The following is a 22,256-nucleotide window of genomic DNA, read 5'->3' as shown; positions in this document are numbered from 1 at the left end:
ACATGTATGGAATGAGCTGCCAGAGAAAGTGGTGAGGCTAGTATAATTGCAACATTTAAAAGGCATTTGGACAGGTATATGAATAGGAAGGGTTTGGAGGGATATGGGCCAGGTGCTGGCAGGTGGGACCAGATTGGATTGGGATATCTGGTCGGCATGGACGGGTTGGACCAAAGGGTCTGTACATCTCTATGACTCTATATGCAATAGCAACACGAGGGATACTCACCATCAACTGGATGCTGCCGACAAGCCAAACAGATCTGCCTATCACATAAATGAGTAATGTGATTTATAAATTTCAGTGCTAATATGACAACAGTGTACATGCTATATTCCCAAATAATGGCAGGTTGCATCTAACTACATATGCTTTTGCCAGTTCACAGCAAATAAGGTACTGACCATGCCTAATCAGCCTGCACTTGTAAAACCCAAAACACAGCGTCCATTCTTGGATATGATTTTGCAATTGGACAACATATTCTGGACAACTCTGAATGTGCAAAGAATTACACTGTTAATGAACTTAGGATTATCAGTCAAGTTCACAGTGTGGCACACTTGCATATACCTGGAGCTACATTTCTAAATAAACTGGGCCATGTTCCTGCAGACAGAAAGAAAATGCACGCATGCACACACTGTATTTGTTTCAAATAAACAGAATTGGCAGCAGCCATTCTTAAATCCACTCCTCACAACAATACCTTGCCAAATGGCCTGGTTTACAATTTAAATAAGATTTAGCAGTTAACTGTCAATCAGCATTAATGGATCCATTCTCCCTGGCAACACCTCTACCAATCAACATTTAGTTGTCAATTAATCAGCATCCTGCTTTTATGTATTATTTATTTTGTTTTTCCCCTTGAACTGGTATTCTTGTGAATTATCCTGATGAGTAAAGGATGAAAGGCTTTGAGAAATGTATTCTTCAGCTTTATTGAAGTTTTGTATAAACAGCTATAAACCTCATTTCCCCTCCCCCCACCTTATCTCAGTCCCAACCCTCAGACTCAGCACCGCCTTCTTGACCTGCAATCTTCTTCCCGACCTCTCTGCCCCCACCCCCTCCCCTCGCCTTAACCTCCCTCCACCTATCGCATTCCCAACGCCCTCCCCCAAGTCCCTCCTCCCTACCTTTTATCTTAGCCTGCTTGGCACACCCTCCTCATTCCTGAAGAAGAGCTTATGCCCGAAACGTCGATTCTCCTGCTCCTTGGATGCTGCCTGATCTGCTGCGGTTTTCCAGCAATACATTTTTCAGCTAATAAATTAAACTGCATTTATTTCAATGCAAGGGGCCTAACAGGGAAGGCAGATGAACTCAGGGCATGGTTAGGAACATGGGACTGGGATATCATAGCAATTACAGAAACATGGCTCAGGGATGGGCAGGACTGGCAGCTGAATGTTCCAGGATATAAATGCTACAGGAAGGATAGAAAGGGTGGCAAGAGAGGAGGGGGAGTGGCATTTTTGATAAGGGATAGCATTACAGCTGCGCTGTGGGAGGATATTCCTGGAAATAAATCCAGGGAAGTTATTTGGGTGGAACTGAGAAATAAGAAAGGGACGATAACATTATTGGGATTGTATTATAGACCCCCCCAATAGTCAGAGGGAAATTGAGAAACAAACTTGTAAGGAGATCTCAGCTATCTGTAAGCATAATAGGGTGGTTATGGTAGGGGATTTTAACTTTCCAAACATAGACTGGAAATGCCATAGTGTTAAGGGTTTAAATGGAGAGGAATTTGTTAAGTGTGTACAAGACAATTTTCTGATTCAGTATGTGGATGTACCTACAAGAGAAGGTGCAAAACATGACCTACTCTTGGGAAATAAGGCAAGGCAGGTGACTGAGGTGTCAGTGGGGGAGCACTTTGGGGCCAGCGACCATAATTCTATTAGATTTAAAATAATGATGGAAAAGGATAGACCAGATCTAAAAGTTGAAGTTCTAAATTGGAGATAGGCCAATTTTGACGGTATTAGGCAAGAACTTTCAAAAGCTGATTGGGGGGCAGATGTTCGCAGGTAAAGGGATGCCTGGAAAATGGGAAGCCTTCAGAAATGAGATAACGAGAATCCAGAGAAAGTATATTCCTGTCAGGGTGAAAGGAAAGGCTGTCAGGTATAGGGAATGCTGGATGACTAAAGAAATTGAAGGTTTGGTTAAGAAAAAGAAGGAAGCATATATCAGGTATAGATAGGATAGATCGAGAGAATCCTTAGAAGAGTATAAAGGAAGTAGGAGTATACTTAAGAGGGAAATCAGGAGGGCATAAAGGGGACATGAGATAGCTTTGGCAAATAGAATTAAGGAGAATCCAAAGAGTTTTTATAAATACATTAAGGACAAAAGGGTAACTAGGGAGAAAATAGGGCCCCTGAAAGATCAGCAAGGCGGCCTTTGTGTGGAGTCACAGAAAATGGGGGAGATACTAAATGAGTATTTTGCATCAGTATTTACTGTGGAAAAGAATATGGAAGATATAGACTGTAGGGAAATAAATGGTGACATCTTGCAAAATGTGACAGTTTACAAAGGAGGAAGTGCTGGATGTCTTGAAACGGTTAAAGGTGGATAAATCCCCAGGACCTGATCAGGTGTACCCGAGACCTCTGTGGGAAGCTAGAAAAGTGATTGCTGGGCCTCTTGCTGAGATATTTGTATCATCGATAGTCACAGGTGAGGTGCTGCAAGACCGGAGATTGGCTAACGTGGTGCACTGTTTAAGAAGGGTGGTAAGGACAAGCCAGGGAACTATAGGCCAGTGAGCCTGATGTCGGTGGTGGGCAAGTTGTTGGAGGGAATCCTGAGGGACAGGATGTACATATATTTGAAAGGCAAGGACTGATTAGGAATAGTCAACACGGCCTTTGTTTGTGGGAAATCATGCCTCACAAACTTGATTGAGTTTTTTGAGGAAGTAACAATGAGGATTGATGAGGGCAGAGCGGTAGAGGTGATCTATATCTATACTTCAGTAAGGTGCTCAACAAGGTTCCCCATGGGAGATTGATTAGCAAGGTTAGATCTCACGGAATACAAGGAGAACTAGCCATTTGGATACAGAACTGGCTCAAAGGTAGAAGACAGAGAGTGGTGGTGGAGGGTTGTTTTTCAGACTGGAGGGCCTGTGACCAGTAGAGTGCCACAAGGATCGGTGCTGGGCCCTCTACTTTTTGTCATTTACATAAATGATTTGGATGCGAGTATAAGAGGTACAGTTAGTAAGTTTGCAGATGACACCAAAATTGGAGGTGTAGTGGACAGCGAAGAGGGTTACCTCAGATTACAACAGGATCTTGACCAGATGGGCCAATGGGCTGACAAGTGGCAGATGGAGTTTAATTCAGATTAATGTGAGGTGCTGCATTTTGGGAAAGCAAATCTTAGCAGGACTTAAACACTTAATGGTAAGGTCCTAGGGAGTGTTGCTGAACAAAGAGACCTTGGAGTGCAGGTTCATAGCTCCTTGAAAGTGGAGTCGCAGGTAGATAGGATAGTGAAGAAGGCGTTTGGTATTCTTTCCTTTATTGATCAGAGTATTGAGTACAGGAGTTGGGAGGTCATGTTGTGGCTGTACAGGACATTGGTTAGGCCACTGTTGGAATATTGTGTGCAGTTCTGTCTCCTTCCTATCGGAAAGATGTTGTGAAACTTGAAAGGATTCAGAAAAGATTTACAAGGATGTTGCCAGGGTTGGAGGATTTGAGCTATAGGGAGAGGCTGAACAGGCTGGGGCTGATTTTCCTGGAGCGTCGGAGGCTGAGGGGTGATTTTATAAAGGTTTACAAAATTATGAGGGACATGGATAGGGTAAATCGGCAAAGTCTTTTCCCTGGGGTCAGGGAGTCCAGAACTAGAGGGCATAGGTTTAGGGTGAGAGGGGAAAGATATAAAAGAGACCTAAAGGGCAACTTTTTCACACAGAGGATGGTATGTGTATGGAACGAGCTGCCAGAGGAAGTGGTGGAGGCTGGTACAATTGCACCATTTAAGAGGCATTTGGATGGGTATATGAACAGGAGGGGTTTGGAGGGATATGGGCTGGGTGCTGGCAGGTGGGACTAGATTGGGTTGGGATATCTGGTCGGCATGGATGGGTTGGACCGAAGGGTCTCTTACCATGCTGTACATCTCTCTGACTCTATGGGGTCCATATGAACTGAAAGGTAATAAGTGTTTATGATAGAAACAGAAGCTGCATTTAAAATTTTCAGGGCAAACAAAAATATATCTCAAAACTGAAGAGTTGCAGGGAGAGAGGGTAGCATGGTGGCTCAGTGGCTAGCCCAGCTGCCTCAGAGCGCCAGGGACCTGGTTCAATTCCACACTCGGGCAACTGGCTATGTGGATTCTGCACTTTCTGCCCATGTGCTCTGGTTTCCCCCCCACGGTCCAAAGATGTGCAGATAAATTGGATTAGCCATGTGATTTGCAAGGTTACAGGGAAGGAGGCATGTGGGAAGGGGGGCCGGTGTGGATTTGATGTATCGACTGGCCTGCTTCCACACTGTAGGGATTTTCAGAGATAGATGTGGAGATGTTCACAAAGAGGGAGGGAGATGTACAGAGAAAGAGATAGAGCCCTATAAATGCCTCTGGTGTGGTCAACATGAGATTCAACATGTGATGTTAACAAGAGCCTATGGTCTTGGCTCTACACCACCATCTTATATCGAAAAATAAATAATTTCTTCCCAAACTCTTTTCTAAATAATAATATTTAATATTATAAATAATAATAACATCCTATACGAAGCAACCATACACGAGGCAGGTAAAGGGCTCTGTCTCTTTCTCTGTATGTCTCTCTCTCTCTTTGTGAACATCTCCACATCTGCCTCTTAGAATCATAGAATCCCTACAGTGTGTAAGCAGGCCAGTCAGTACATCGAATCCACAGCGACCCTCCAAAGAGCATCCCAAAACCCCTCTCCCACATGCCTCCTTCCCTTGTAAATGTATCGACTGTAAATACCCCTTGCAAATCACATGGCTAATCCACCTAACTTGAATATCTTTAGACTGTGAGAGGAAACCAGAGCACCCACAGAAAACCCACAGGCAGAATGTGCAAACTCCACATAGTCAGTTCCCCAAGAGTGGAATTGAACCCAGGTCCCTGGTGGTCTGAGGCAGCAATGCTAACCACTGAGCCACCATGCTGCCCTCTCTCCCTACAACTCTCCAGTTCTCTTGCTGTCCCCCAATCTCTCTCTCTTCTTCCTCCTCCTCCTCCTCCTCTCTCTCTCTCTCTCTCTCTCTCTCTCTCTCTCTCCCCTCCAGTCCCCCGCCCCCCACCTGATTCCCATTGCCCCAATAACTCTGATGATGGTCAGGGTCAGCGTTGGTACTTGCCATAATGACAGCCATAGACTTCGACCCGAAACCCAACGTAACGATTGACGCTCCAGCCGAGGGCCACAAAGCGGACAGAGCGTGCGAGAACCGGTCTCCATAGCTCATGTCGAACCACATCATCAGAATTCCGGTTTCCTGCAAAAGTCTTGGTCAAGAGTGCAATTATTCGTGGAGTGAGGAATGTGGGGAGAAGGGGAGAGTTGTGGGATGGCAGAAAGACAAAGGGGCAAAATGTGGAGTAACAGAGCTAAGAGGAGGGGGACATGTGGAGAAACTCTGAGAACGGGTATGGGGAAATGGAGAGATAAAGAGGTGAGAAGTTTGAATAAATAGTGGGTTGATCCATGAAAGCATGTACAAGGTAACAGTGACTGCATCCAACAACTTATTAAACCTCCACTGAGGATATCATTACATTTTGATTTATATAAACTTATTCAGTTGATGAGACAAATTGAACTGACGCACCAAGCGTTTTGGTATTTTTTAATATCTACAAAAGGTGGATTTGAGTGTGTAAAACCTACCCAGTTATGTCCCTGCTGATAGAATGGTGTCCAGTTGTCTGGCCGGTCACCATACAAGAAGAGGTACTTAGTCACCCAATCATAAGAATTGTATGTTCCTTGTGTGGCGATTGCAGTGATTTTTGATCTCTGCGACAAGTTAATCTGGAGCCAAGGGAGTCGGTCTGAAACCTGGGGAGACCAGCCACCTATCGCTGAAAAACAAAGTCAATTACAACTCACAAGGTTAATGCAGCCACCCAGCAACTGCCTCAGTTAGGGGAGGGGAGGGTTTTGTGAGAGGGTCTGGGGAGTTAGGGCAAGGGCCCCTGTGGGGGAGGGGACAGTAGGGAAGGAGGGTGTGGGGAGTGTTCAGTCGGGTTGGAGGGTGTGGAGAGCTGAGGAGATTGGGGAAGGAGCTGTGGACAGGGTTGGAGCATGGGGACGGTGAGAGTAGGGTAGGGTTGGTCCCCATGATCTGTACTGGTGGAAAATTGAACAGCTCTGAAAGACAGCAGCTCATCAGAGACGTAGGCCCAGATTTGCCCCACAGAGAGGTCCCTCATAGCAGAAATAATAAAAGACATCGGGAATCCTAATCCTGATTTGAATGTGACAGTTCCCATTTTTGGGTCAATATGGGATTTGCACAAGTTGAACTTCTTGAGATTGCTGGACATTTGAATTATGAGCTGCCTCCACTCCAGTGTGATTTTGGGGAGATAAGTGTCTAACTCATGATACAAGGTTAAACACGGGCAAGGAAACCTCCTGCTGATTACCATGAACTGTCCTCCCTCTGCTGATGAATCAATATTCATCATGTTGAACAACAGTTGAAGAAAGCTCTGAGGGCAAGGTGCAAAATGTACTCTGGGTGGAGATTTCAATGTCCACCACCAACAGTGAGGAGCACTACTGATCGAGCTGGTTAGGTCCTAAAGGACGTACTGCTAGATTGGGTCTATGGCAGGTGGTGAGGGAAGCAATGCAGGAAAAACATACTTAACCCTCACCGATCTGCCAGCTGCAGGTGCATCTGTCCACGACTGCATCGGTTAAAGTGATCACCACACAGTCCTTTTGGAGACAATGTCCCACCTTCACATTGAGAATAACCTTCATCATGTTAGATTAGATTACTTACAGTGTGGAAGCAGGCCCTTTGGCCCAACAAGTCCACAATGACCCGCCAAAGTGCAACCCACCCAGACCCATTCCCCTACACTTAACACTACAGGCAATTTAGCATGGCCAATTCACCTAACCTGCACATCTTTGGATTATGGGAGGAAACCGGAGCACCTGGAAGAAACCCACGCAGACACAGGGAGAATGTGCAAACTCCACACAGAGAGTTGCCTGAGGCGGGAATTGAACCCAGATCTCTGGTGCTGTGAGGCAGCAGTGCTAACCACTGTGCCACCGTGCCGTCTAACAACTCATGACTGAAAATCCACGAGGTGCTGTGAGTCATCAACAGCAGAAGTGCACTCCAGTGCAATGTGCAACCCCATGGCACAGCATATACTACACCCAACCATTACCCAGTTTCCCTTCCAAAATCCTCTATTAAGGTGCCACCTCTCTTTTTCACATGTGCTATTCTCAAATTGACCTCCCTCTCATCACTCTCCTTTCCTACCTACCTCCACTCCATTCCTAGCTTCTTTCTCCAACATATTTACTCTATTGCTCATTATCTACAGTTTCAGCATCCCTCTCCACAGCCCCCAGTCACTCTCCGAGTCCCCAAATCCTCCAGCAGTGCGCACTCACCCCCCCCCCACCCCCCACCCACCCCTTCCCGCTCCCATCCCACTCTCATCATACTGATGGTTTGGCTTGTGACCTTACAGTGCAGTTTTCCGTAGCTTGGCGAGTAGGAATATGAGTAATAGGAGGAGGCCGTCATGGAGCTCGAGTATTCTTGAGCCACAAGGGGTTCATTACATTGCTCTGAAAGTAAAAACAAAAGCAAAACTTTCAGAGGATTGCTTTATCGTTATTAAGACATTTTTAAAAAAGATTTTGATGATCTAACTCAGAATTAATTTGGAATAAAACAAACTCTGACCCTGATGTCAATTTGACAATTCTTCTTCATCTACATTTTTATTCCCTCCCACTCTGGTTATACTCTCTTCCATCCACTTCCATTGGGCAGCAGATAATACAGGTACCAACAGATTCAAGAACAGCTTCTTTCCTGCTGTTATCAGACTATCGAACACACATCTCATCTATTAGAGTCGGTCTTTCTCTGCATCCCATTTGTAGCTGTAACGGTAAAGTCTGCATTACCCTGAGGTACTCATGAAAAGTATGATTTTCCAGAATAGCATGCAAAACAATACATCTTGGTAGACATGACAATAATACATCAAAAAGAAAACAAACTGATTCTATAAATTGATCTAATTCCACAAAATATCAGCCAAAACAAGCAGCTGTTAGACCAGGGGGAGGGTCAGGAAATTAGGAAAACTCTAACAGATATAGGTCACTTTGCCTCTTGATTCTGATTGGCCTTTTTAAGTCACTAACAATTTTCTGCCTTAACAACAACACTTTCATTATCCTGAATAACTCTAGTAATAGAAATTTATTGATTTTTATTTTGAATTTTCTCAATGACAGAATCTCCACAGTCTGTAGGCAGAAAATTCCAAACTCTCACCACCCACTTAGTGAAAGTGTTCCTCCTCATTTTAGTCCAAAACAACATACCCTTTTTTCTGAGTCTGTGCCCCTGTTTCTAAGTCCACAGTACTACCTACAGCACGGTGGCTCAGTGGTTAGCACAGCGTCAGGGACTCAAGATCGATTCCAGCCTCGGGTGACTGTCTATGTGGAGTTTGCACATTCTCCCAGTGTCTGCGTGGGTTTCCTCCGGGTGCTACGGTTTCCTCCCACAGTCCAAAGATGTGCAGGTCAGGTTAATTGGGCAATTTTAGCATGGCCATAGTGTTAGGTGCATTAGTCAGAGGGTGTGGGTGGGTTACTCTTCGGAGGGTTGGTGTGGACTTGTTGGGCAGAAGGACCTGTTTCCACACTGTAGGGAATTCAATCTAATTTAATTTATTCTAAAAAAATCACTCCAGGTGCAGCCTTACCTGGATTCAATAAAACTGTCACAAACATTTCTTTACTAATGCGCTCAAATCCCCTTGCAATAAAGGCAACATAACATGTCCTTTCACAATTTCTTGCTGAAACAGCATGTTAACTGTCAGTGACTGATTTTGAATGTGAGAAATCTGTGACCAGAAGTACATCACAAAGTGTGAGGTTGTCCATTTTGGAAAGACAAATAAGAATGCGGAATACAGGGTTAACGGTAGGATTCTTAGTGAGGTGGAGGAACAGAGGGATCTTGGGGGTCTATGTGCATAGATCTTTGAAAGTTGCCACTCAGGTGGATAGAGCTTTTAAGGCGGCCTATGGTGTATTAGCGTTCATTAGCAGAGGGATTGAATTCAAGAGTCGTGAAGTGATGTTGCAACTGTACAGGACTTTGGTTAGGCCACATTTGGAGTACTGTGTGCAGTTCTGGTCGCCTCACTTAAGGAAAGATGTGGAAGCTTTGGAGAGGGTGCAGAGAAGATTTACCAGGGATGTTGCCTGGAATGGAGAATAGGTCGTACGAGGATAGGTTGAGAGTGCTAGGCCTTTTCTCGTTGGAACGGCGAAGGATGAGGGGTGACTTGATAGAGGTTTATAAGATGATCAGAGGAATAGATAGAGTAGACAGTCAGAAACTTTTTCCCTGGGTGCAACAGAGTGTTACAAGGGGACATAAATTTAAGGTGAAGGGTGGAAGGTATAGGGGAGATGTCAGGGGTGGGTTCTTTAATCAGAGAGTGGTGGGGGCATGGAATGCGCTGCCTTTGGGAGTGGTAGAGTCAGATTCTTTGGTGACCTTTAAGCGGCAATATGATAGGTACATGGATGGGTGCTTAAGCTAGGACAAATGTTCGGCACAACATCGTGGGCCGAAGGGCCTGTTCTGTGCTGTATTGTTCTATGTTCTATCACCTCCAAAAGCAATGCTAGGAAATGGCCAACTTACAGCCTGTACAATACTGCAGGGATTCACTACAGTGAAATTCTCTATCAAAAATGGGACAACTTGGGTTAGATGGGGAGCAAAAGTGTAAAACAAAACTTGAATCCTACCTGAATATCTCCTATCTGCCCACTTCCGGTTTTAGTGAAGGCAGGAGGCTACCGTGCAACGTGTGAACAATCCACTCTCAGTAAAACTGCCTTGTCCTTTATCCATGTTTACAATGCTTAATATCACACTGGGCAACCAGGCTTGCTACCCAACCAATGCTCTCTAATGACCACATACTTGCCCCCATGCCTCTTCCAACTTCCCTAAAAGACTGCAGTCAATCTGTCCATTCTCTGTTCTATGGCTGTAACTGTCCCCTCCACCTCCGGCCCCCTCCCATCTGATGATCTGGCCAGACACAGAGACTAAAATTACACGAGTTTTGAGAAGATTTGTAGCTCAAGTTGAGGTTCTGGATGTAGGTTTGCTCACAGAGCTGGAAGGTTCCTTTTCAGATGTTTCATCACCATACTAGGCAACAACTAGGGTTACCCAAGGAAACCCAAACATATAAATAGAAAGGAGGAAACACCAGCAGTGCTTCATCCTGAGGCTCACTGAAGATGTCACCTAGTATGGCGACGAAAGATATGAAAGTGAATCTTCCAGCTCAGCAAGCAAACCTACATCCACAACTAAAATTACACATTCTGCACAACCTGAGGTAAACCCACTATGCATCCCCACACTCCGCTCCTCCATATTAATATCAGAGTTTGTGTGGCACTGCCCATTCATTTTCAAATTATTGAACAATATGGTTCAAGTAGACAGCATTGAGCACAGCATTTGTAGGCAGCTCTTAGAAACAGCTATCCAAGTGATTCAATTTCCCTGTTTAAAAAGAAAATAATAGGAGCAGGAATACGCCATTCAGCCCCTCAAACATGTCTCCACCACCCTTTAAGATCATGGCTGATCTGTCCCAGGCCTCTTTTGTGCCAACACTCTCCAATATTTCAAAAATCTCTCTATCTTCTTTTTAAAACTTCCAGTGATTTAACCTCTGCAATTCTCTGAAGTAGACAAAATTCCAGAAATTTCTGAACATCTCAGTTTTAAATAATGTCCACTTATTCTTGAACAATGTCTCTAGTTTGAGATTGCCCCATTAGAGGAGACATTATCTCCTCAATTACCTGGTCAAGACCCCTCAGAAACTTGTATGTTTCAACAAGATCACCCTTTATTCTTCTAAATTCTAATGAATAAAGCCCTAACCAGTTTAATCATCTTTGATAAGCAACGCTTTCATCCCAGGAATTAATCTAGTGAACCTTTTTTGAATTGCCTCCAATGCCAAAATATCCTTTATTTTAAACAGAGACCAAGACAGTATACAGTATTCCAGGCGCAGACTCGCCAACGCCCTATTTAATCATAACAAGAATTCCCTCTTTATAAAATCTACCTTTCTAGCAATAAAGGCCATAACTCCATTTGCCTTAATTAACTGCTGCACCTGCACACTCACTTCTTATATTTCATGCACAAGAACAACCAGAACCCTCTGTGCTGCACTTTTGTGGAGTCTTTCTCTATTTAAATAATAGTTTACCTTTTAATTCTTCTACCAAAGTACACAACCTCTTTCCTGTGTTAAACTCCATCTGTCAAGGTTTGCCCACTTAATTAATCTATCTATATAGAATCGTAGAATCCCTCTAGTGTGGAAGCATACCCTTTAGCCCAACAAGTCCACACCGATCTTCCCAAGAGTATCCCACCCAGACCCATTCCCATACCCTATTAGCCTATATTTACCCATGACCAATGCATGTAACCTACACTATGGGCAATTTAGCATAGCCAATTCACCTAACTGTTGTAGATTCAGTATGTCTTCATCACAACATGCCCTCGCAACTATTTTTGTGCTGTCAGCAAATTTGAAAACATTACACTCTGCCTCTCCTCCAGGTCATTCATATAAATAGCAAATAATGGAGAACGGAGGGCTGATCATTGTAGCAATCCACTAGTTACATCTTTCCTTAAAATGACCATTAATCCCCACTCTGTCTCTATGTTAACCAACACTTGGAGACACAAATACACATACCATTATCACCTAAAAAAATGGCCAAAAACAATTCCCTTTCACAAGATCCCAGTCCCACCCTCTCTCTCTTCCCAGCAGATGCAACTCACAACAACCTACTGTCATCTCCATTTCCAAAATGACCTTCAAACGGTGTCCTTTTTGGTTCCTGAGCCCTTCTCCCTCACTCTAGAAGGGTCTGTCCATCACTCGGGGGTGGGGATCTGAGGGAACATCTGTTCCTCTCTCTGGGTGAGGGTCTGTCCCTCACTCTAGTGGGTGGGGTGTCTGAGGGGACATCTGTCCCTCTCTCTGGGTGAGGGTCTGTCCCTCACTCTAGTGGGTGGGGTGTCTGAGGGGACATCTGTCCCTCTCTCTGGGTGAGCGTCTGTCCCTCACTCTGGTGGGGGGGGTATCTGAGGGGACATCTGTCCCTCTCTCTGGGTGAGGGCCTGTCCTTCACTCTGGGGGAGGTCTGAGGGGACATCTGTCCCTCTCTCTGGTTGAGGGTCTGTCCCTCACTCTTGGGGAGGTCTGAGGGGACATCTGTCCCTCTCTCTGGGTGAGGGTCTGTCCCTCACTCTGGGGGGGGGGGGGATCTGAGGGAACGTCTGTCCCTCTCTCTGGGTGAGGGTCTGTCCTTCACTCTGGGGGGGGGATCTGAGGGAATATCTGTCCCTCTCTCTGGGTGAGGGTCTGTCCCTCACTCTGGGGGGGGGGAAATCTGAGGGAACATCTGTCCCTCTCTCTGGGGGAGGGTCTGTCCCTCACTCTGGGGGGGGGGAGATCTGAGGGAACATCTGTCCCTCACTCTGGGGGAGGGTCTGTCCCTCTCTCTGGGGGGGGAGATCTGAGGGAACATCTGTCCCTCTCTCTGGGTGAGGGTCTGTCCCTCACTCTGGGGGGGGGGAAATCTGAGGGAACATCTGTCCCTCTCTCTGGGGGGGGGGAGATCTGAGGGAACATCTGTCCCTCTCTCTGGGGAGGCTCTGTCCCTCTCTCTGGGGGAGGGTGTCTTTCACGGGAACCCCCCCTCCCGGGACACTCCATGATTTTGCTGAAAGGCCTTTCCTGGGGATACCCCGTCCCTGGCTGTTTCTGTCAGAGTCACCTCCAAACTGCCCCTCCCTGATACCAGAGGATCCCGAAGGATTTCTGATCCTCGATGGATCCTCGGTCCCGGAGCATTCCTGATCCAGATGGATCCCTGAAGAATTCCCAATCCTGATGATTCCCTGTAGGATCCCTGATCCTTACCGGCTGAGCAGGAGATCGCGCTCAGGAGGAGAAGCGGGAGAAGCGGCGGGAACAGCGCTCGGGGACCTCGGTCCATAGCTCCGGCCCGTGTCCACTCTCTGTCTGTCCCTCCCTCGCGCTGCTGCAGTTTTGCGGATTGCGGCTCCGGGCGGAGACTCTGCAGTTACTGACGCAGCCCCTCCCCCTCCCCCTCCCTCGTGCTGGAGCTGAGCACACTGCGGATCCTCGGCCCGCGCTCACTGCCCCGCCCCTTATCCGCCTTAATCCCCGCAACCGGCCCCCCATCGCGGTGCGCGCACACACACCCATCCCACTGGCCCCGCCCCAATCCCTCTCATTCTGCCCTCCCCCCGGAACCAGGCCCCGCCCCGTATGATGGTAAATAGAGAAGAAGCAGCCGGTTAATGTGTGCATCAAGTCATAGAGAATTACAGCACGGAAACAGACCCTTCGATCCAACTCATCCGTGCCGACCGGACATCCCAACCTCATCTAGTCCCATTTGTCAGCATTTGTCCCATATCCTCCTAAACTCTCCCTATACATATACCCATCCAGATGTCTTTTAAATGCTGTAATTGTCCCAGCCTCCACCACTTCCTCTGGCAGCTCATTATATGCATACACGCACCACCCTCTGTGTGAAAAGGTTGTTCCTTTTATAATTTTCCCCTCTCACCTAAACCTATGATCTCTTAGCTCTGGACTCCCACACCTCGGGGAAAAGATTTTGTCTCTTTACCCTACCCATGCCCCTCATGATTTGGCGGTGCTGGTGTTGGACTGAGGTGTTCAGAGTTAAAAATCACACAACACCAGGTTATAATTCAACAGGTTGATTTGGAAGCACTACCTTTCGGAGCACTGCTCCATCATCGGGTGGTTGTGGAGTATAAGACCGTAGGATACAGAATATATAGCATAAGTTTACAGTGTGATGTAACTGAAATCATATATTGAAAAAGACCTGGGTTATTTGTTAAGTCTCTCATCATTTAGAATGGGCATGTTGGTTTCAATTATTTTATATGTAAATTCCAGAACTTTCTTAAAATTACATTCTCAAGTGAACTTTAACAATAGGTGCCATGTTGGCCCAGATAATGTATTGAAGGTGTGAGGTGCCCTGTGTGAGGCTGGCTGTGCCCCAATGTTCAGACTGATTCTAATCTAAAAAAGGGATTTACAGAATCTTACATGGATTCATGCAGTTTTTGAGCAAAGTAAAATGTAATTCTGTAAGTACAAATTCGTCCTACAAACTTATATGTGTGTGTTCTTATGTACATGTAGTTGTGTGTGTGCGGGGGTGTATGAGTGTCTGTGAAAGAGTGTTTACATGTGTATGTGTGTGAGTGTGAGTGTTAAGGGGTATAAGTCTGAGAGGGTGCGTGTGTGAGTGTATGAGTCTGTAGGAGTATGTGTGTGTCTGTAGGAGTGTCTGTGTGTGTGTATAGTGCAGTGGGACCACATGTAGTATGACATGAATCCAAGGTCTCGGTTGAGACCTTCCCCGTGGCTGCCGAACATAGCTATCAGCTTCTGCTCAGCCACTTTTGCGTTGTTGCCTGTCCTGAAGTCCACCTTGAAGGATGGCCACCTGAAGGTCCAAGACCGAATGTCTCAGACCCACTGACGTTTTCTCCGACTGGGAGGGAACACCCTGCCTGGTGATTGTTGTGCGGTGTCCATTCATCCGTTGCTGTAGCCTGTGCTCGGTCTCGCCAATGTACCATGCCTCAGGTCATCCTTGCCTGCAGCATATGAAAAAGACAAGTTGGCCAAGTCGCATGAGTACCTGCCATGTACATGGTGGGAGGTGTCCCCACATATAATGGTAGTTTCTGTGTCGACACACTGACATGTTTTGCAGCGTCTACTGTGACAAGGTTGTATGGAGTTGTCCTGAAAGCCAGGCAGTTTGCTGCGAACAATGATCTGTTTGAGGTTTGGTGGTTGTTTAAAGGTGTGAAGTGGAGGTATGGGGGAAGGTCTTGGCGAGGTGCTCATCCTCATTGATAATGTGTTGCAGGCTGTGAAGAACATGGCGTAGTTTTTCAACTCCTGGGATGTACAGGACAACGAAGGGTACCCTGTCGGTTGCAGCTCGTGTCTGTCTCCTGAGGAGGTCATTTTGGTTTCTTGCTGTGGCATGTCGGAACTGGTGGTAGATGAGATGAGCATCATACCCCGTTCTTATGAGGGCATCCTCGAGTACTTCCAAGTGCCCATCACATTCCTACTTATCTGAACAGATCCTGTGTATGTGTAGGGCTTGTCCGTATGGGATGGCTGTTTTAATATGTTTTGGGTGGAAGTTGGAGAAGTGTAGCATCATGAGTTATCCGTGGGTTTGCAGTAGAGTGAGGTACTGAGGTGCCCATTCTTGATGGAGATGCATACGTCCAAAAATGAGACAGATATTAGATTACTTACGGTGTGGAAACAGGCCCTATGGCCCAACAAGTCCAGACCGACCCACCAAAGCGCAACCCACCCAGACCCATTCCCCTACATTTACCCCTTCACCTAGCACTACGGGCAATTTAGCATGGTCAATTCACCTCACCTGCACATTTTTGGACTGTGAGAGGAAACCGGAGCACCCGGAGGAAACCCACGTAGACACAGGGAGAATGTGCAAACTCCACACAACCAGTCGCGTGAGGCAGGAATTGAACCCGGGTCTCTGGAGCTGCGAGGCAGCAGTGCTAACCACTGTGCCGCCCAGAGTAGTCCATGGTGAGTTTGATAGTGGGATGAAACTCATTGTAGTTGTTTCAGTGACTTCTCGCCATGGGTCCAGAGGAAGAAAATGTTGTCAATATACTTGGTGTATAGTGTTGGTTGGAGGTCCTGTGCCCACTGCACTACACACACACATACAGCAAGGAAAGTTTAAATTTGTACAGGCCTACCAAAATTGAAGGACAAGGATGTGGTGTTATTCCTTATGCTGTTCAAAAGGGCATCAAAACAACCCTGGACACTGTGCATGTGAGCAAGTTAATAGGTAGAGCACATGAGGTTTATGCATTACTGTCAGGGGAGGTTTCTATCAGTTATGACACTATTAAGAAGGGCTATTTTGGGCAGATCTGAGTTTGTTTCTGAACTATATAAGCAAAAGTTTTGAAAGATAAAAAAACAGCCTGAACAAACCAAAATGGATTTGAAAAGAGAAAACAAAGTAATTTTGACAAGTGAAGGTAGGCAGTAGACCAAATACCATGCACAAAACTCTTAGAAGATCAATCTCTTGGAAAAATTTAAAACTCACAACCTTTAATAATTAGAATTCATTTGAAGAATTCATTTGAAGACAGGAAAGTTGCAACAGGGAAAGGCAGCAGGAATGGCTAACAATAATGAGCTAATCCATAAAACTGAATATTTTCTCTGTAGTCGAGAGTGTGTTGCTGGGAAAGCACAGCAGGTCAGGCAGCATTCAAGGAGCAGGAAAATCGACATTTCAGACATAAGCCTTTCATCAGGAATTCCGAGCAACATACACTCTCGACTCTGATCTCCAGCACCTGCATCTTCACTTTCTCGCATTTTTTCTGTAGACCTAAGAAGGATAGAAGTTGAAAGAGAGAAAGAAAAACCAGTACCAGGTTAAAGAAGCGATAGCAAGGAACGTCCAGACCAGAAAGAAAGGTGTTGAGGGTTGAGATGGGAATCATAGACTGAGGTGTTTAATGGGCAAACAGACATGGTACACATAGAACATTTCAAACAGGAGGTAAAATGTCAGTGTTATTACCTTAATAATGTGAACCTCTGAAATGAGGTTCAGTGATCTATACAAATTAATTAGCTGTGTTTGCTGACACAGAACAGGGGAGTTCAGAACTAAGAAGCACATTTTTAGGTGAAAGGAGAAAGATTTTAAAATGACATGAGGGGAAACGTTTTTAAACAGAGAGTGATTCGTATGTAGAATGAAATGCCAGAGGAAGTGGTGGATGTAGGTACAGTTACAATATTTAAAACACATTTGGATAAGTTAATGAATAGGAAAGGTTTGGAGGAATATGGACCAAGTGCAGGCAAGTGGGGCTAGTTTAGTTTGGGAACATGTTCGACATGGACTGGTTGGACTGTTTCCATGCTTTATGACTCTATGACACTGTGGAGCATACCCATAATACAGGCGTCAACAGTTACTGCTATGAATAAGGTGGAGGTTGTGGAAGAACTGGGGAAGGAATAAATTGATCCAAGCCAGGGAGGATTAGACTGGAGTGGGGGTAAGTGGGCTGGTGGCAGGAGTGGATTAATGGTGTAGGGGAGGACAGGCCAGGGGATCAGGGGGCAGGAGAGCAGGTGAGAGGGTATCGGGGCAAACATACTGGGGTAGGGGACAGCTGGTAGTGGGTGGGGAAATGGACTGGGTATGGGGTGGAAGAATGGGTTAAGGAGTGTGGGAATAGACCAAGTGTGGGGAGTGAATGGGCTGGAGAGAGGGGAGAAATGGGCCAGGAATGCGACAGCAGGCTGGAGATGGGGGGAAAATAGGCTAGAGTAGGGGTGGGGTTAGAGAATAGGAGAATCCCCATTCTATCTTTCTCTCTTCCCCCATAGCCCCATGCAATCCAACCTCTCCACACCTACCCCCCCACCAAGTGAGCACTTGCCCTATGTTCCACTGTCAGCAAAACACTGTTGTTTCATTAAGAGTGTTAGTAAAGTGACTTATCAAGTAGACTCTGCAGGAAGAAGAATTAATTATGTGACATAAACAATTAAATTAACCATAAAGAAGATAAGAACATGTCAAGTAGTAAGAGTAATGAAGGGTGACAGAGACAATAAGAGTGAGGTAAAAGGAGGTAGGCAGTTCACGAAACAAACCTCCTCCAGTCTGATTAGCCAATAGTGAAAAACTGTGAGAGTTAAACATTGTATTCTTGTATGCAGAGTAAGCATAATGGGAAGATCTGATAAGGTTACTTAAGAAATTCAAGGAAATTAGGAGATACACCAGGGGTTACAACTTTAGTCACGTGATGTGGACAGAAGGGAACCTGTATCAATAAAACAACATGTCTATTGTTAAAGCCCAAAAAACAAGCTCAGGTGGAAATGAGATTCCATCCATTGTCAGAAAATCATTTATTCAGGTGATTTGGTGACAAATATAAAGCTGTTTGCTTGTAAAAGCAGAATGGTGTGTTGTTTCCCTGGTGCCAGGATCAAGGATGTCTCAGAGAGGGTGCAGAATGTTCTCACCGGGGAGAGGGGCCAACAGGAGGTCATTGTCCACATTGGAACCAACGACATTGGAAGGGAAAAGGTTGAGACTCTGAAGGGAGATTACAGAGAGTTAGGTAGAATTTTAAAAAGGAGGTCCTCAAGGGTAGTAATATCTGGATTACTCCCAGTGCTACGTGCTAGTGAGGGCAGGAATAGGAGGATAGAGCAGATGAATGCATGGTTGAGGAACTGGTGTATGAGAGAAGGATTCACATTTTTGGATCATTGGAATCTCTTTTGGGGTAGAAGTGACCTGTACAAGAAGGATGGATTGCGGCTAAATTGGAAGGGGACTAATATACTGGCAGGGAAATTTGCTAGAACTGCTTGGGAGGATTTAAATTAGTAAGGTGGGGGGTGGGACCCAGGGAGATAGTGAGGAAAGAGATCGATCTGAGACGGGTACAGCTGAGAACAGAAGTGAGTCAAACAGTCAGGGCAGGCAGGGACAAGGTAGGACTAATAAATTAAACTGCATTTATTTCAATGCAAGGGGCCTAACAGGGAAGGCAGGTGAACTCAGGGCATGGTTAGGAACATGGGACTGGGATATCATAGCAATTATGGAAACATGGCTCAGGGATGGGCAGGACTGGCAGCTGAATGTCCCAGGGTATAAATGGTACAGGAAGGATAGAAAGGGAGGCAACAGAAGAGGAGGGGGAGAGGCATTTTTGATAAGGGATAGCATTACAGCTGTGCTAAGGGAGGATATTCCTGGAAATACATCCAGGAATGTTATTTGGATGGAACTGAGAAATAAGAAAAGGATGATCACCTTATTGGGATTGTATTATAGACCACCCAATAGTCAGAGGGAAATTGAGAAACAAACTTTTAAGGAGATCTCAGCTATCTGTAAGAATATTAGGATGGTTATGGTAGGGGATTTTAACTTTCCAAACATCAACTGGGACTGCCATAGTGTTAAAGGTTTAGATGGAGAGGAATTTCTTAAGGGTGTACAAGACAATTTTCTGATTCAGTATGTGGATGTACCGACTACAGAAGGTGCAAAACATGACCTACTCTTGGGAAATAAGGCAAGGCAGGTGACTGAGGTATAAGTGGGGGAGCACTTTGGGGCCAGTGACCATAATTCTATTCGTTTTAAAATAGTGATGGAAAAGGATAGACCAGATCTAAAAGTTGAAGTTCAAAATTGGAGAAAGGCCAATTTTGATGGTATTAGGCGAGAACTTTCAAAAGCTGATTGGAGGCAGATGTTCGCAGGTAAAGGGACGGCTAGAAAATGGGAAGCCTTCAGAAATGAGATAACAAGAATCCAGAGAAAGTATATTCCTGTCAGGATGAAAGGGAAGGCTGGTAACTATAGGGAATGCTGGATGACTAAAGAATTGAGGGTTTGGTTAAGAAAAAGAAGGAAGCATATGTTAGGTACAGACAGGATAGATCGAGTGAATCCTTAGAAGAGTATAAAGAAAGTAGGAGTATACTTAAGAGGGAAATCAGGAGGGCAAAACGGGGACATGACATAGCTTTGGTAAATAGAATTAAGGAGAATCCAAAGGGGTTTTACAAATATATTAAGGACAAAAGGGTAACTAGGGAGAGAATAGGGCCCCTCAAAGATCAGCAAGGCGGCCTTTGTGTGGAGCCACAGAAAATGGGGGAGATACTAAATGAGTATTTTGCATCAATATTTACTCTGGAAAAGGATATGGAAGATATAGACTGTAGGGAAATAGATGGTGACGTCTTGCAAAATGTCCAGATTACAGAGGAGGAAGTGCTGGATGTCTTGAAACGGTTAAAGGTGGATAGATCCCCAGGAACTGATCAGGTGTACCCGAGAACTCTGTGGGAAGCTAGAGAAGTGATTGCTGGGCCACTTGCTGAGATATTTGTATCATCGATAGTCACACGTGAGGTGCCGGAAGACTGGAGGTTGGCAAACGTGGTGCCACTGTTTAAGAAGGGTGGTAAGGACAAGCCAGGGAATTATAGACCAGTGAGCCTGACGTCAGTGGTGGGCAAGTTGTTGGAGGGAATCCTGAGGGACAGGATGTACATGTATTTGGAAAGGCAAGGACTGATTCGGGATAGTCAACATGGCTTTGTGCATGGGAAATCATATCTCACAAACTTGATTGAGTTTTTTGATGAAGTAACAAAGAAGATTGATGAGGGCAGAGCGGTAGATGTGATCTATATGGACTTCAGTAAGGCGTTCGACAAGGTTCCCCATGGGAGATTGATTAGCAAGGTTAGATCTCATGGAATTCAAGGAGAACTCGCCATTTGGATACAGAACTGGCTCAAAGGTAGAAGACAGAGGGTGGTGGTGGAGGGTTGTTTTTCAGACTGGAGGCCTGTGACCAGTGGAGTGCCACAAGGATCGGTGCTGGGCCCACTACTTTTTGTCATTTGCATAAATGATTTAGATGCGAGCATAAGAGGTCCAGTTAGTAAGTTTACAGATGACATCAAAATAGGAGGTGTAGTGGACAGCGAAGAGGGTTACCTCAGATTACAACAGGATCTTGACCAGATGGGCCAATGGGCTGAGAAGTAGCAGATGGAGTTTAATTCAGATAAATGCGAGGTGCTGCATTTTGGGAAAGCAAATCTTAGCAGGACTTATACACTTAATGGTAAGGTCCTAGGGAGTGTTGCTGAACAAAGAGACCTTGGAGTGCAGATTCATAACTCCTTGAAAGTGGAGTTGCAGGTAGATAGGATAGTGAAGAAGGCGTTTGGTATGCTTTCCTTTATTGGTCAGAGTATTGAGTACAGCAGTTGGGAGGTCATGTTGCGGCTGTACAGGACATTGTTAGGCCACTGTTGGAATATTGCATGCAATTCTGGTCTCCTTCCTATCGGAAAGATGGTGTGAAACTTGAAAGGGTTCAAAAAAGATTTACAAGGATGTTGCCAGAGTTGGAGGATCTGAGCTACAGGGAGAGGCTGAACAGGCTGGGTCTGTTTTACCTGGAGCGTCGGAGGCTGAGGGGTGACCTTATAGACGTTTACAAAATTATGAGGGGCATGGATAGGATAAATAGACAAAGTCTTTTCCCTGGGGTTGGGTAGTCCAGAACTAGAGGGCATAGGTTTATGGTGAGACGGGAAAGATATAAAAGAGACCTAAGGGGCAACGTTTTCACGCAGAGGGTGGTACGTGTATGGAATGAGCTGCCAGAGGATGTGGTGGGGGCTGGTACAATTGCAACATTTAAGAGGCATTTGGATGGGTTTATGAATAGGAAGGGTTTGGAGGGATATGGGCTGGGTGCTGGCAGGTGGGACTAGATTGGGTTGGGATATCTGGTCGGCATGGACAGGTTGGACTGAAGGGTCTGTTTCCATGCTGTACATCTCTATGACTCTATGCTTGATAACACTTCCAGATATATAAAAAAACAAAACAGACAATTACTCAAGTAAGGGGCTCTTGTGATTCAGTGGTAATTGTCTTATGTTAGGGTTAGGGTTTGAAACTGGGTACATCAAAGTCCTACCTGCACTAGGCATGTGTCACATGGAGGGCGGCACGGTGGCACAGTGGTTAGTACTGCTGCCTCACAGCGCCTGAGACCCGCGTTCAATTCCCGACTCAGGCGACTGACTGTGTGGAGTTTGCACGTTCTCCCCGTGTCTGCGTGGGTTTCCTCCGGGTGCTCCGGTTTCCTCCCACAGTCCAAAGATGTGCAGGTCAGGTGAATTGGCCAT

At 45.6% G+C, this 22,256-nt stretch overlaps 1 protein-coding gene across 5 annotated transcripts in view; it reads right to left on the bottom strand.

Moving 5' to 3' along the window:
* cntnap1 (contactin associated protein 1) overlaps positions 1 to 13,462 on the bottom strand; it is a 91,855-nt gene extending 78,393 nt beyond the window's left edge. For 3 of the 5 annotated variants that reach the window (XM_087977687.1, XM_087977688.1, XM_087977689.1), the window contains exons 1-4: positions 13,305 to 13,462; positions 7,744 to 7,845; positions 5,908 to 6,101; positions 5,378 to 5,525 (exon numbers count right to left, since the gene is read on the bottom strand). In XM_087977687.1, the coding sequence (XP_087833813.1) occupies positions 5,378 to 5,525; positions 5,908 to 6,101; positions 7,744 to 7,845; positions 13,305 to 13,380 (520 nt within the window). In that variant the 5' untranslated portion in view covers positions 13,381 to 13,462. Of the gene's footprint in view, positions 1 to 5,377; positions 5,526 to 5,907; positions 6,102 to 7,743; positions 7,846 to 13,304 lie in introns of those variants that run through there. The other 2 variants (XM_087977690.1, XM_087977691.1) reach the window with 2 other exon arrangements.
* Between the last annotated feature and the right edge of the window lie 8,794 nt (positions 13,463 to 22,256).

The sequence above is a fragment of the Chiloscyllium plagiosum genome, unplaced genomic scaffold, assembly GCF_037043375.1.
Source record: "Chiloscyllium plagiosum isolate Xiang-an unplaced genomic scaffold, Cpla_swu_hap1 HiC_scaffold_32, whole genome shotgun sequence".
NCBI classification, from domain to species: Eukaryota; Metazoa; Chordata; class Chondrichthyes; order Orectolobiformes; family Hemiscylliidae; genus Chiloscyllium; species Chiloscyllium plagiosum.
Note: the sequence above shows the minus strand (reverse complement) of the source record. Positions and strands in the feature narration are given on the sequence as shown.